The 13,692-nt window shown below is 41.2% G+C and overlaps 1 protein-coding gene across 1 annotated transcript in view; it reads right to left on the reverse strand.

Moving 5' to 3' along the window:
- Window positions 1-1,827: 1,827 nt before the first annotated feature.
- plekha8 (pleckstrin homology domain containing, family A (phosphoinositide binding specific) member 8) overlaps window positions 1,828-13,692 on the reverse strand; it is a 72,503-nt gene continuing 60,638 nt past the window's right edge. The window contains exons 12-14 of the mRNA XM_059945033.1: window positions 4,559-4,629; window positions 3,377-3,438; window positions 1,828-3,275 (exon numbers count right to left, since the gene is read on the reverse strand). Coding sequence (XP_059801016.1) covers window positions 3,078-3,275; window positions 3,377-3,438; window positions 4,559-4,629 — 331 coding nt within the window. The 3' untranslated portion in view covers window positions 1,828-3,077. The remainder of the gene's footprint in view (window positions 3,276-3,376; window positions 3,439-4,558; window positions 4,630-13,692) is intronic.

Below are 13,692 nucleotides of genomic sequence, written 5' to 3' on the forward strand. Positions count from 1 at the left end.
TCTGTTCTCTCAACTTTGGCATTAAGCTTATTTTATTCCAGTCACCGTGACAACAATGGCCAGCCAGTTTGGTTCACACTTGGGATTAAAGAATCACTTAAAGGTTGGGATAAAGGGCTGTGTGAAATGTGTTCCGGAGAGAGGAGGAAGCTGACTATCCCGCCAACCCTCTCCGTGGATGCTGCCTGACTTGCTCAGTTCTTCCAGCATTTTGTGTGTTTTTTGTGAGAAAGTGTCTGAATTCTTACTGGAATCCTAATTTCTTGGGAATTCAGGCCCAGGGGGGAGGATAAGTCAGAGGAATAGTGATAGATGGTTGTTCCATTTGAAAGGTGATGATTGAGAGATAGAAATGAAATAGCAAGGCTGATAGACTGAAATAAACTTTTTCCTTCTGAAAGAGGAATTAAAATTAATCGATGTTTGCTTCAGCTCACCCGAGGGTCAGGCTTCTGCCCTTTGTACAGCAAACTGGCTCTGATTTTCTGGGGGAAGAAGGATAAATGAGAAAGTGATAGTGGAGAAAGGAGATGAAGTGAGAAGCTGAGAGGCAAGAGGTAAAGGGCTGGAAAAGGAGGAGAGGAGAGGAGAGTGGACTGTGGGTGAAAGGGAAGGAGGTCATAGGCAGGTTGGGAGAAGAGGTAAGATTGGGGAACTGAAGAAGGACGGGAAGGGGAAAAATTGCCAGAAAATGGAGAAATCAATTTCATCAGAATGGAAGCCACCCAGACGGAATGAGGTGTTTCTCCTCCAACCTGAGAGTGTCCCCGTTGTGGTAGTAGGAAGCCAGGGACTGATCTATTGGAATGGGAATGGGTATTCGGATTAAAATGGCTGACCACCAAAAAAGCATGCTTTTTGCAGATTGAGTGAAGGTGTTCAACAAAGCAGTCTCCCAGTCCGCGTTGGGTACAACCAACATAGAGAAGGCCGCATTGGGAGGAGCAGATGACCCCAACAGATTTGCAGGTGAGGTGGTGCCTCACCTGGAAGGACTGTTTTGGCCCTTCATAGGGACAAGAGAGAAGGTGTAGCATTTCTGTCACTTGCAGGGAGGGTGAGACTCGTGAGGAAGGACGGATAGACGAGGGAATCATGGAGGGAACAGCCCTGTGGAAAGTGGGAGGGAGGGGCTTTTGGTGGTTGGATTGTGTTGACGATGGCATAAGCTGCGGAGAATGATGTGCTGGTTGCAGAGGTCCACAGGGTAGTAGGTAGGGTCATGTGAGGCTGTGAGAAGATGGGTTGATGATGTATGTTGGGAAATGGAGGAGATGCGGGCAAGGGCAACTTCCCCTCACCCCATCTTTTTATTAAAGGCTTCTTCCCCCTTCATTTCCAGTCTGATGAAGGATCTCGGTCCGAAATGTTGACTGGAAGCTGGAGGCCGAAGGTGGCCTGTAGTGGGGCTAGGGGACTGTGCAACTGCATTGGGAGGGAGGAACAGGGGCTTGTTCTGTTTTGTGGTGCTCACATTCCTGACACAAGGCTGGTGGAAAGGCAATGGAACTGAGACCCTCACCATAGAACTGTTCCCCACTGGGGCCACAGAATCAAACCCAACCTCAAGATGGCACCAAATTACAGCCTCTGTTGATCTGTTGTTTTGCAAGATGGCATGCATCTGCAGTCTCCACTGGTACATACTGCTTGGTTGCGTTCTGTACTGCCCTGCCAAGCACTGTGTCCCCAGCACATCTTTGTTAACACAAATGACACATTTCACTGCATGTTTCAATGTACGTGATAAATAATTCGGAATCTGAAACTTCATGAAAACTAGCAGATGTGATTTTGAACAACTCTGATTTCCCAAGACATTTATTAAAAGTGCAATGTTTTATTAAATAAGTATAAAATATATCTATATATGTACAGATAGTGCATTTCTCAGTTAAATAAACTCTAGTGGCAATAATTGCACAATGTCTATTTACCGCATCATATCTAAAACTAGATGGAGTTAGATTAAGCTCAGTCATCCAGTTGGTAACTTGGGTGCAAGAGCACATTAGCCATAAATAGCTCTGACAACTTCTTCACATCGAGCAATTATTTTAAAGTGTTCACACCAGCATTTCTTACGATATCCCTTTACAACCAGATCTCCCTCAGAATATGGTTTGGAACCAACATCATTAACCCACTGCCCCAAATTAGTGTTTGGTAAAAGCTGATCTGTTTCATTGACTGTTTAACTTGATCCCTTTATTTCATGACATGCCACACAGTTTTCAGCTAAGTTCACTTCATTGCAGAAACATTCTTGGGGGCACTTGAACTGGAATAACTAACACAGGAAAACATTATTAATAGTGCATGGATTAGTATGTAGTAACTAGGCTCAAAGCAAATCCTGTTTAACGCACTATAAACATCACAGGTGTTCTGACGTAACATTCTCAAAGTCTTTGTTTCCCCAATCCTAAATAAATTACTGTGGACCACTCCGTAAGTCAGACTTAAATAATTTGCATTACAGCTGTGAAAATGTAATGGAGTAGATTTAACTCAGTATAAACCATATTAAATTCACTCTCTATCAGAAAGCTCAGGTTGACTTCAGCTAGCCAACCGCTTATAAATATCCACACATCTCAATTTTTAAAAATGGCAAATGATTTTGTGCCAATTGCTTTTTTTTTTAAATAGCCGAGTCATCTTTGCACATGCTGAGTGTGCATAAATTTACACAAAAGAGAATATAACGCAATTATTTTCAATATTAACTTAATGGAATAATTATAAACAGTGATTAGTGTTTCAAATCCCTTGGCTTTCTCTTTTTTTTAAACATTTAAGAACTACTTCAGGAGTTATTACTTTGATACACAAGGATATGTTTGAACTCAGACTATCCTGTAAATATGCCACGATCTTCTTACAAGTGTTTTGAATTAAATAGTACTGCACGTGTAAGGATGTCCCTGTTTGTGCAGTGCACGCCTTCACGTTGTTGTAAATCGATAGAATACAGTTCGATGGGCTGAAATACAAACCAATGTTCTCTGCACATGTAATTTGTGGTGTTAGAGTCTCGCAGATTTCTTTTTCCTGTCAACACTGTTGATTCATTGTTACACCACTTCATCAGATTCCAAATTATATTCTTCATACAAAGCGTCCAGGATCTCTATTTGCTTTCCCATGGCTGGAAGATACTGGTTTAAATCCCTCTGCATCCCTTCACAGAATGCTTCCTTCTGTTCATCGCCTTCATTTATTGCGAGGGCTGCCATAAACGCTTCATACAACGGAGCAGCTCGCAGTGCCAACTGCAGGATTAAGAATAAATTCATTTCATGAAATTAGCTTTATCTTTGGGAAAAGAACACACCACTCAAATGCAGTAGATGTGTATTCAAAATGAACTTACTGCGAAGACACCTCGAACAACCCAGCCGTGGTATTGCCGCAGGGTTCTACCATAGGAGGTATCTGTGCAAAAGAATACAAAAGTGAAATTGTGAAAGGAGTGAAAATCCAAAACATTTATCAGCTATTCATAATTAAAATAAAACATTAACTAGTTCAAGTGATAAATATGAGAAAATCTACAGATGCTGGAAATCCAGGGTAACACACACGAAATGCTGAAGGGAATTAGATCAGGCAGTATCAATGGAGGGGAATAAACAGTCAACATTTCGGTCTGACACCCTTCATTAGGACTGGAAAGGAAGGGGACAGAAGCCAGAATAAGAAGGTGGGGGTCAGGGGTAGGAGTACATGTTATCTGGTGATAGTCAAGACCAGGTGAGGGTAGAGGAAGTTGGGTGAGGCCTAAAGCATTGACTGTTTACTCGCCTCCATAGATGCTGCCTGACCAGCTGAGTTCCTCCAGCATTTTGTGCCAGTTGATGTGAAATTTGATGTTTTGCAGCAGCAGGATAGTGCAAAGATACAAAAATACTATAAACTATTAATTAGGTTGGATGGTATCCTCGAGGGCCAGAGTGGTGATTGGGCATTGGGTCTGAGCTTGCTAGAGGGAGCGTGGGTTCCTGATTTGGCATGGAAAATGCGGAATCTGATTCTGCAGATGCTGGAAATCTAAAGCAACACACAAAAAATGCTGGAGGAACTCTGTAGGTCAGGCAGCATCTATGGAGGGGATTAAACAGTCGACATTTCAGGCTGAGAACTTTCATCAGGACGGGAAAGGAAGGGGACAGAAGGTAGAATATGAAAGTGGGATGAGGAGGAGGAGTACAAGCTGGTGAATGAAGTAAAGGACTGAAGAATTCAAGTGATGGACTGAAAAGATTAGCAGTATATGACTGTTTCAACATAGTTCCACACAAAAATATGGGAAACATACAAAAGGCAAAGACAACCTTCCTATTATTCTGGCCAGTTTTGATCATGGGACAACATCATTAAATAAGCAGGTTATTAATCCCACTGTTACTTTGTGTGATGCATTTGAACTCAGTTGTTCTGTTTGAATCAAGCACACTTCAAATAATAACTCACTGACTATTCCAAGAAAGGGAGGACACAGCACAGAGCAACTAAAGTGACAATTTCATGAAGTACTTGGTTAATTCAGACTCACTTAATGCTTTCTGGATATCCTTTTCACCGTTATTCACTTCTTCCAGGAATCCCTTCAGAAATTTCAATCCTCTGTGGTAAGCAGTTAAGGGGAAACATTATGATTTTTTTTAAGAGCAGTTGCTGGTATTTTTTTTAAAAAAACATTAGATACTTAAATTGTTTTTAATTCTATGGCTAAAAACAATGCTGATAGCTGCCACAAGATGGCACCGACACATTTATACACAAAAACCTACAAAGATAACATTAAAACTGATACATTAGCTTTACTTATCACATGTACATCAAGGCATTCAGTGAAATTATTTGTTTGCACCAACGACCAACACATTCCAAGAACACACTGAAGACAAGTGTTGCCATGCTTTCAGTCCCGACATAGCACGGACACAACTTATTTACACTAACCTGTCCATAGGAGTGTGGGTGGAAATTACAGAACACAGAGAAAACTCTTGTGGTCATGGGGAAAAATACAAATTCCTTACCAACAACGGCAGGAACTGAACCCCGATCTTCCGTTTGCTGCTGCTGTTAAGTATTGCGCTAAATGCTACGCTACCCTGCCACAGTGATTGAAACACAGGCGTGCAGCTTCAAAGAGAAAGGTGGTACAATCTGCGAGGTAAAATTCTGAAAACTAAAAGCCAATGGGCAAAGATACCACTTTAACTAAACAAGTCATATTTTTAAAACAAAGTAACTAATGGAAAATGCAAAGACTTCTCTGATGCAGGATGTGAGCTAAAAGCAAATCCAATACATTTTGTTTTTTAATAATACTTTGGGATACATTTATATTTATAAATATTTAAATATAAATTCATAAGGATATTTGGAATTATTGAACCAAAATGGGTAGACAGAATTAAGAAAAACTACACAATCTAATTCAATAGGCAGAAGTGACCTATACTTGTTCCCAAATGCAACTTTAAGGATTTTTTTTTACCTACTTCATTTAAAAAAATTTATTTAGAGATGCAGTGTGGAACTGACACTGCTGGCCAACAAGCCACACCACCCAGCAACCCACTTATTTAACCCTAGCTTAATCTCAGGACAATTTACAACTACCAATTAATCTACCAACCAGTAGGTCTTTGGAGTGTGGGAGGAAACTGGAGCACCCAGAGGAAACCCGCACAGTCATGAGGAGAACATACAAGCTCCTTAGGGATGGCACTGGAACTGAGCTCCAAACTCAGTAGCATAATGATAACCACTACATTACCTGGGCACCACACTGGGCTCTATGAAATTGTGGTGCAGTCCATTACCTATCTGATCTCGAACCTGGTGAAAATATTGTAAATTATGGTGTTTTTGATATTTAACTCATGAGAAGGCACCAACTAGCCATAAGCCCATGACATTTTACTGTTTTCAATCACTGACTTTAGTGCATGATGTAGTGACAATGCAAAGTCCATGGGATGGGCACTGCTTGAGGCCCCCTATTGGTTGAGGTTGACCATGGCTGTCCCAGCTAACGATGTGATATCCACAAGCCAGGACAGTACGACATGGAGAGAAAGCCATTGCCCATGCAGCAGGCTCCCCCCTGCACACAGCTGATGAATCCAAAGGAAAGCAGAGACCGAAGCAGATTTCAGCATCTGCAGAATCTCTTGTGTTTATTACCTGAACGGAAGTGTCTGATGTTGAAAGACCCAAAACATCCTATGGCCCCAGGTTACATCACTGATTATGTGTCCCAGCACTTCTTTCGGTGCATCTCAGAGTAAGTTTCTGCACTGCAGCGAGGTCATGGCTTGTTTTACACACTGCGCCACTAGAGGGCACTATTGGTTAAGTAGTGAACAACTAATTTCTTTCACTGGAAATCTAACAAAGTCGGTCTTTCCTTCAAGTTCAAATGAAATGACGTTCCTCCCGGGGAAAGGTGCAAAACACATCACCAAAAGCACACAACATACTGCACATGTTTACTGTTCCAGAAAAAAAAAGTAGTCACAAAGTTAAAACAGAAATAATAATATAGACCAGGTCCCTGAGTGGCCTGACTAGACTGATGCTAAATTGTCCTAGTCCAGCTCGTCTTTCCACTGATTAAACACCAGAGGGCAACAGTGAGTAAACATCGCAGGGTAGCACCGCCTCAGGCCTAGTTGTGGCCTAGTCCTCACCACAACTGAGGCGGGGCGTATCTACGGAAAATAGCGCCTGTGGCAAGCACTGAAATTGCGCCCCTGTCCAAACATCTGACACCCATCTTTTAGATAACCTTACCATAATATCAGCTCAAAAATACAAGTCAAGCTCGTTAATCTTTTAATTAACAAATTATGGCAATACATGAAAATTATAACCGCACCTTCCTTGCTTTGACTGATGCAAATTGGTCTGTGATGTGATCAAAGCCAGTTTTTTCAGTTTCCTCTCTTTCTACACTCAGCAGAGCGAGATCACAGAGTCTGCCTTGACCCATGGAGGCTCTCAAATACAAAAGTATTAGTTTTAACTTGCTGAATGATCTCTCACAGCTGGCGATGGAAACCGCGATGGTTAGCATTATCTGAATAGCAATGCGAAGATTGGGGAAGACACTCTCATCTCCATACTGAACAATAAATTCAAGAAGCTCTTTAGGTCTTGACATTTTCTTGTTGACCCGCCTTGATAGCAGCATTCTGCAATCCAAAATTTCTTCATACAGCTGCTGTCCGTCAACATCAGAGCTGTACAATTCGCCCAAATTTTCGCACTTCTTCGTTAGGTTGTTACTGTTGGCGCCGTAACACAGTCCCTCGACATCGAGAAGGAACTCAAACTTGGCATCAGTGTTGTGCAAATGAAAGAACCTTTCGTCCATTTCTCTGTGAAGACGGTCGAATGTTCTCTTCATGACGCTTTCCATTTCCTCCTTAGCTGTCAACCCAGTGCCTCTCGGGTTCTTATCAGTCATTTGTTTCTTTCGTCTCTGATGTCAACTTCAATATTCCATTCTTGATAGAGACTGACTCCTTCTTCGAGTGACTCGCTGACCAACACTTCTCTTTCATCATAAGAATGATCTCAGAGGGCTTTCAAATCCAGGGCAGTACCGTGGAAGTTCATGCTAGGATCCTGCAGCCTCTTTTGTCAATGCGAATAAGTACTTTGTTCCAAAGTCCTAGCAAAATCAGAAAATTGTAACTCAACATGCGGTTGTACAACTGCCTTACGTCACTTGTTTCACTGGTCCCGTTTTCATTGTCTATCATGTCCTGGAGAACTTGAAGTATTTCTTCAAGGTACTTGTTGACAGGCTTCACTGCTTCTGTCCTTGCACACCACCTGGTTTCAGACTCCGACTTAACCACAGGCACGGCGTTTTTGAGTTTTTCCCAGCGCTGTGTTGAACAAGAGAAAAACACAGAGAGCTTCGATGGTTTCAAAAAACGTGACAATCATTGTATCCTGCTTGGCTGCATGTACACCCACCAAGTTGAGTGAGTGATTGTCACAATTCACAAACACTGCCAGGTTGTTTTACTCACTGATTCCCACTTCTGTGTCCAGCCATCACAGCAGCATTGTCATAACACTGTGACCAACAATCTTGTAGCTCCACTTCGTCCTTCTCTAGCTGTTTCAAGATGTCTTCAACCAAGCTCTCAGCATCTTCCTGGCTTATCTGGATAAAACCAAGGAAGGACTCTCTAATACAGACTGCTTTCCTCGCAAAATCAACTTCCACATACCTCACTACTTCTGGCATCTGATCACAATGTGCCTGATCAGGAGTCGAGTCGAACATGAGACCATAGTGCTTGGCTTTACGAATGCTTCTCAGTAAACTCTGGCGAACAGTGGATGCCATCATGTGGATGAATTTGTTCTGGACACCCGGTGAAAGATAAGACGTGGATCCAGGATGACTTTCCAAATGAGTGAGGTGTTCTTTTATGACAGGGTCAAAAATGGCCAGTCGTTTCAGTGAGCCAAGGAAATTTCCCACATTGAAGTCATCGTCTAGCTGAAGTGACTCCCTGAGTTCTCACAACACCAGGTTCTGAGTCACAAGGAATTTTATGCAGCGAAGGATTCTCGTCAAGATATCGCGTCACTTCTGCTTTTCCATCTCAATCTGTGACTGAAATACCTCATCAATAACTCCTCTGTTTCCAGCTAAATTTCTTTCCACTGTGTGAAGCATTCCTGATGAACACTAATCCTTTCAGGTGCTTTCCACCGATTGAATCCACTTTTCTGCTCCAATGAGGATTGATGGTCTGACCTGGACTGGTGAAGACAACAGATACAAAATGCAGACTTTTTAAGAAGTGGAACAACCAAGTTTAGTTCATTGAGCGGTTATTTTTTTTGTTACGAAAGGCCCCTCACTGTTCTGGAAATACTTCAAACCCAGCTTTATTATTTCTGTTCTCAACGCGTTAGGCAGAATTGCTTTTCCAGTATCCTTGTCAAAATTCAGAAGTCCAATGTCATGCTGTTCAATTACTTCTGGTATGACAGTTCGAGGCTCTTTGACACCATCCAGTTCACTAGGTTCAGTGTCGTCAGGTTCAATCTGATCAGGTAAAATCTCGTCAATAAACTCAATATCACCACCATCACCATCGTCTTCTCCTCCTGTCACGTCCACGTTCTCTGTGGCAGCCTCACTCTTAATCTCATCATACTCGGACTTATCTGACTTGACTTCCTCCTCGGGTTGTGATACATTTGTACTTGATCCACCTTCGGATTCTAACAAACTTGTAGCAGGTGCAGGCGACTCCATGAAACGAGTCGAACTACTTGTTCCGGGCTTTTCAAAGAAAGGCATGAAGAACTTGCTCCACTTCTTGGCTTCCTCCGCCTCCAACTTTCGTCCTTCAGCTCCACTTTCCTTCTTCTTCGTGAAGAAACATTTCATGGTCTTCTTACACAATGCTCTGAAATAAGGCCATCCTAGTACTTCTCACCCATGATAATCAAAGACAGATCATACGTCTGAAGAAAATTCTTTTTTCACCATCCGAGGATGGCTTGTCTGACTTTAATAGAAGTCTGGCTTGTCTGTGGTGCCCCCCCCCCCCCCCCGCCTTCCCAGGGCACCTGCCACACCCGCCATACACCACTGCATAGCTCCCCCACCTTTGGTCTTGCCAATGAACTAGAGAACCAGACTTGTAATGTTCTATGTTATCGATGTCCAACAAAGAATTGTGATCACAATAAAAATACCTAAGACTATCGCTTATAACTTTTTCTTTTGGACCGCGAACTTTCTCAGCACGATGGTACATAACAAGTTCAGGCGACAGCACAACCACAGTAATTACCTATAACCCTGTGAAGCTGGTGAAACTGAACAAATGTCAAGTAGGATTGGGATTGCTCTGGAAACAGATGGAGACTTGGCCTCCCCCTTCTTCATTGTGAAATACAAGCTGTAGGAAGTGCTTATTTTCAATTCCCAACCTATGCCGAGCTTGTTGGTTTCAACAGAGGTTATCAAATACTCATGCAATTTCTGTTCAATATAGATTTTATATTATGTGTTCAAGTACACATTTATTGTCATCTGACTGTACATATGAAACGTCCCTCCAGACCACAGTGCACCCACAAAACATACATCATACACAAAGTATTACCACAAGTAATGTAATAAAATATAATTTATTATGTCCTGCACTGTAGAGCTGCTGCAAAACAGCTTTCATGACATTATGTATGTCTGATTTTCTTGGGAATATAATTGTACAAGGGTTGCAGAGCTATAAACATTCTGACTCTGATGAAAATCCATAAAGTGAATAAGAGAAGGCCTATCAGAGACCAAAGCAGTAACCCATCTCTAATTATGTTCTTCCAAATGAAGATAGAAACATTGCTATCAAGGAGGAAGAAAGTGAATATAGGGAAAAATATTAAAAGGTTTAGCACATGAATCACAACTGCACAAATTCAATCCCAAACTCTCAGACACTCAGCGGCCACTCTTACTATGTACACATGCTCATTAATACAAATATCAATCATGTGTCAGTAAAACAATGCATGCATGCAGATGTGGTCAAGACGTTCAGTTGTTGTCCAGACCAAACGTCAGAATGGGGAAATGTGATCCAAGTGACTGACTGTGGAATGATTGTTGGTGCCAGACAGGGTGGTTCGAGTACCTCAGCAACTGCTGATCTCCGGGGATTTCCACACACAACCATCTCTAGAGTTATAGAGAACGGTGTGAGAAGCAAAATAAAAACATACAGTGAGCAGCAGTTCTACGGGTGAAAATCCCTTTCAATGAGAGCTCGGAGGAGAACGGCCGGACTGGTTCAAGCTGACAGGAAGGCAACAGGAACTCAAATAACCACAGGTTACACCAGTGGAGTGCAGAACAGCATCCCCGAATGCTCAACAGGTTAAACCTTGAAGTGGATGGTCTACAGCAGCAGAAGACCAGTCTGTGGCCTCGTTAGGTACAGGACTTGTCACTCTGTGAATATGTTTCACTACAGTTCAATGAATCCCCAGATGTAATGCAAACAGCTCAGATTGTTGCATTTGTCAGGATGGCTTTCCAGGGTTTTACAACAAAGGAGGACTTCCTCACTCTTTTGCACTTAAAGGAGAGAATGAGAGGTGAGGATATTCGCAATGAGTTTAAAAATGTCCGTGAAAATGACATCCCCATTCAAAAACTGGTGGCAATTACTAATGATGGGGCCCCAGCAATGCGCGGTGTGTGCGTTGGTTTTTATAGCACTGTGCCGTAATGACCCTGAGTTTCCTGACTTCCTGGATTATCACTGTGTGATTCATCAGCAGGCCTTGGCTGGGAAGCTCATGGACTTTTCTCATGTAATGACACTGGTGGTCAAACTGATAAACTTGATTTGAGCAAAAGCGCTTCAGCAGTGCTTATTCAAGGTGTTATTGGATGAGTTCGATGCCGCTTATGGAGACATACTTCTTCATGCTGACGTTTGGTGGTTGAGTCGCGGCAAAGTACTACAACAATTTGTTGACTTGCTGCCCGAGATAAAGACTCTTCTATCGATAGGAAACAAGGAGCACGAGGAAGTGTCAGATGATGCGTGGCTACTGGATTTAGGGTTTCTGACAGACCTTACGGCTAAATTAAATGCACTTAACAACGAGCTCTAACCTTTTATTTTAACACCAATACATCACCTGAAGTGTCATCCCAGATTGTCTGGGATGCCATGAAAGCATATTTGAGGGGTCAAATAATCTCCTATACAGCAAATCTTAATAGAAAGTCCTGTGCAGATCGATTAGACCTCATTAATCAGATTAAACAATTGGATCAACTGTATGCTCAAACTAAGAATCCTGAACTATACAAGAAGCGGGTAGAACTTCAAGCTAAATTCAATCTTTTGTCTACTCAACCTGTCAAACGCCAACTTCTTGAAAGTAAGAGTTGCTTTTACATTCATGGTGACAAATCTGGTAAATTTCTAGCCAATCAGCTGAGACGTTCCAAAGCCAAACAACATATTACAAAGATCCGGAAGGAGAATGGAGACTTTACATCGGATCACTTAGAAATTAACGACGCATTTAAAAATTTCTATTCTCAAATTTATTCCTCTGAATCTTTGAATGACAATATCTCTGTTGATCATTTTTAAAATAATCTGAATATTCCTTCGCTTTCATCTGATTTTAAAGCCAAACTTAATGCGCCTACAGCATCAGAAGAAATATCCTTTGCAATTTCTGCATTGTCCTCAGGGAAATCTCCTGGACCTGATGGGTTCCCCGTAGAATTTTATAAATCATTCTCCTCACTTCTTTCTCCTTAGTTATTCTCAGTATTATCTGACTTGTTTAATTATGGCAAATTGCCACCCTCTTTTAATGAGGCATCTATTATTCTTTTATTAAAAAAGGGTAAAGACCCAACAGAGTGTTCCTCATATAGGCCGATTTCTTTGCTTAATGTTGATGTTAAAATCTTGGCTAAAGTTTTGGCTTATAGATTAGAAACTGTTATTCCCTCTATTATTTCTGATGATCAAACTGGTTTTATTAAAAACCATCTTCCTTTTTTTAACATTTGGCATTTGTTTAACATTTTATATTCACCTCCAACTGGGTTTCTTGAATGTGTTATTTCCCTCGATGCGGAGAAAGCATTTGATCATATAGAGTGGAACTACTTTTTTGCAGTTTTAGAAAAATTTGACTTCGATCAAAGTTTTATATCTTGGATCAAATTGCTGTATCTGTGTCCTACTGCCTCTGTTTTAACTAATTTTCAGAAATCCCAGTTATTTAACCTCAAACGTGGCACCCGTCAGGGATGCCCTTTAAGTCCCTTTCTCTTTGATTTGGCTATTGAACCTTTGGCAATAGCATTTCGAAATTGTCCTGAATTGACCGGGATTTGGAGAGGGGGTGTTGAGCATAAAGTTTCTCTTTATGCTGATGACTTATTACTTTTTCTTTCAAATCTGTCTACATCCTTACCTCCAATGTTTTCACTTCTTGATCAGTTTAGCCAGTTCTCTGGCTATAAACTTAATTTACATAAGAGTGAACTTTTCCCAATTAATAAAGAAGCACAAGAATTAACATTTCGTGATCTCCCTTTTAAAGTAGTTCATAATCAATTTACTTATCTTGGGATTACAGTCGCAAGGAAGTTTAAAGATCTCATTTGTGAAAATTTTGCCAATCTTTCATATACTATAAAATAGAGTCTGTTACAATGATCACCTCTATCTATGTCTTTGGTAGGTCATATTAATGTTGTTAAAATGTACGTTCTCCCTAAACTTTTATATTTATTTCAATCAATCCCAATTTTTATTCCTAAATCTTTTTTTGATTCCTTAGACTCTATTATTTTGTCATATCTGTGGAAGAATAAGCGCTCTAGAATTAATAAAGTTTATCTCCAAAAATCTAAAAAAGAGGGTGGCATGGTTTTACCTAACTTTCGTTTATATTATTGTGCAGCCAATATATATTGTGCTACCTTTTGGTCTTTTTTCCATGGCCAACCCGAGTGCCCTAATTGGGTGGCAATGGAGTTGAGTTCCACTAAAGAATTATCTATCTCTGCACTTCTTGGCTCTGTACTCCCTAGTAGTTTGTCCAGATTAATAGTTAATCCTCTTGTTAGACACACTTTGCGTATAT

This window comes from Hypanus sabinus, chromosome 20 (genome assembly GCF_030144855.1).
Source record: "Hypanus sabinus isolate sHypSab1 chromosome 20, sHypSab1.hap1, whole genome shotgun sequence".
Classification (NCBI taxonomy): domain Eukaryota; kingdom Metazoa; phylum Chordata; class Chondrichthyes; order Myliobatiformes; family Dasyatidae; genus Hypanus; species Hypanus sabinus.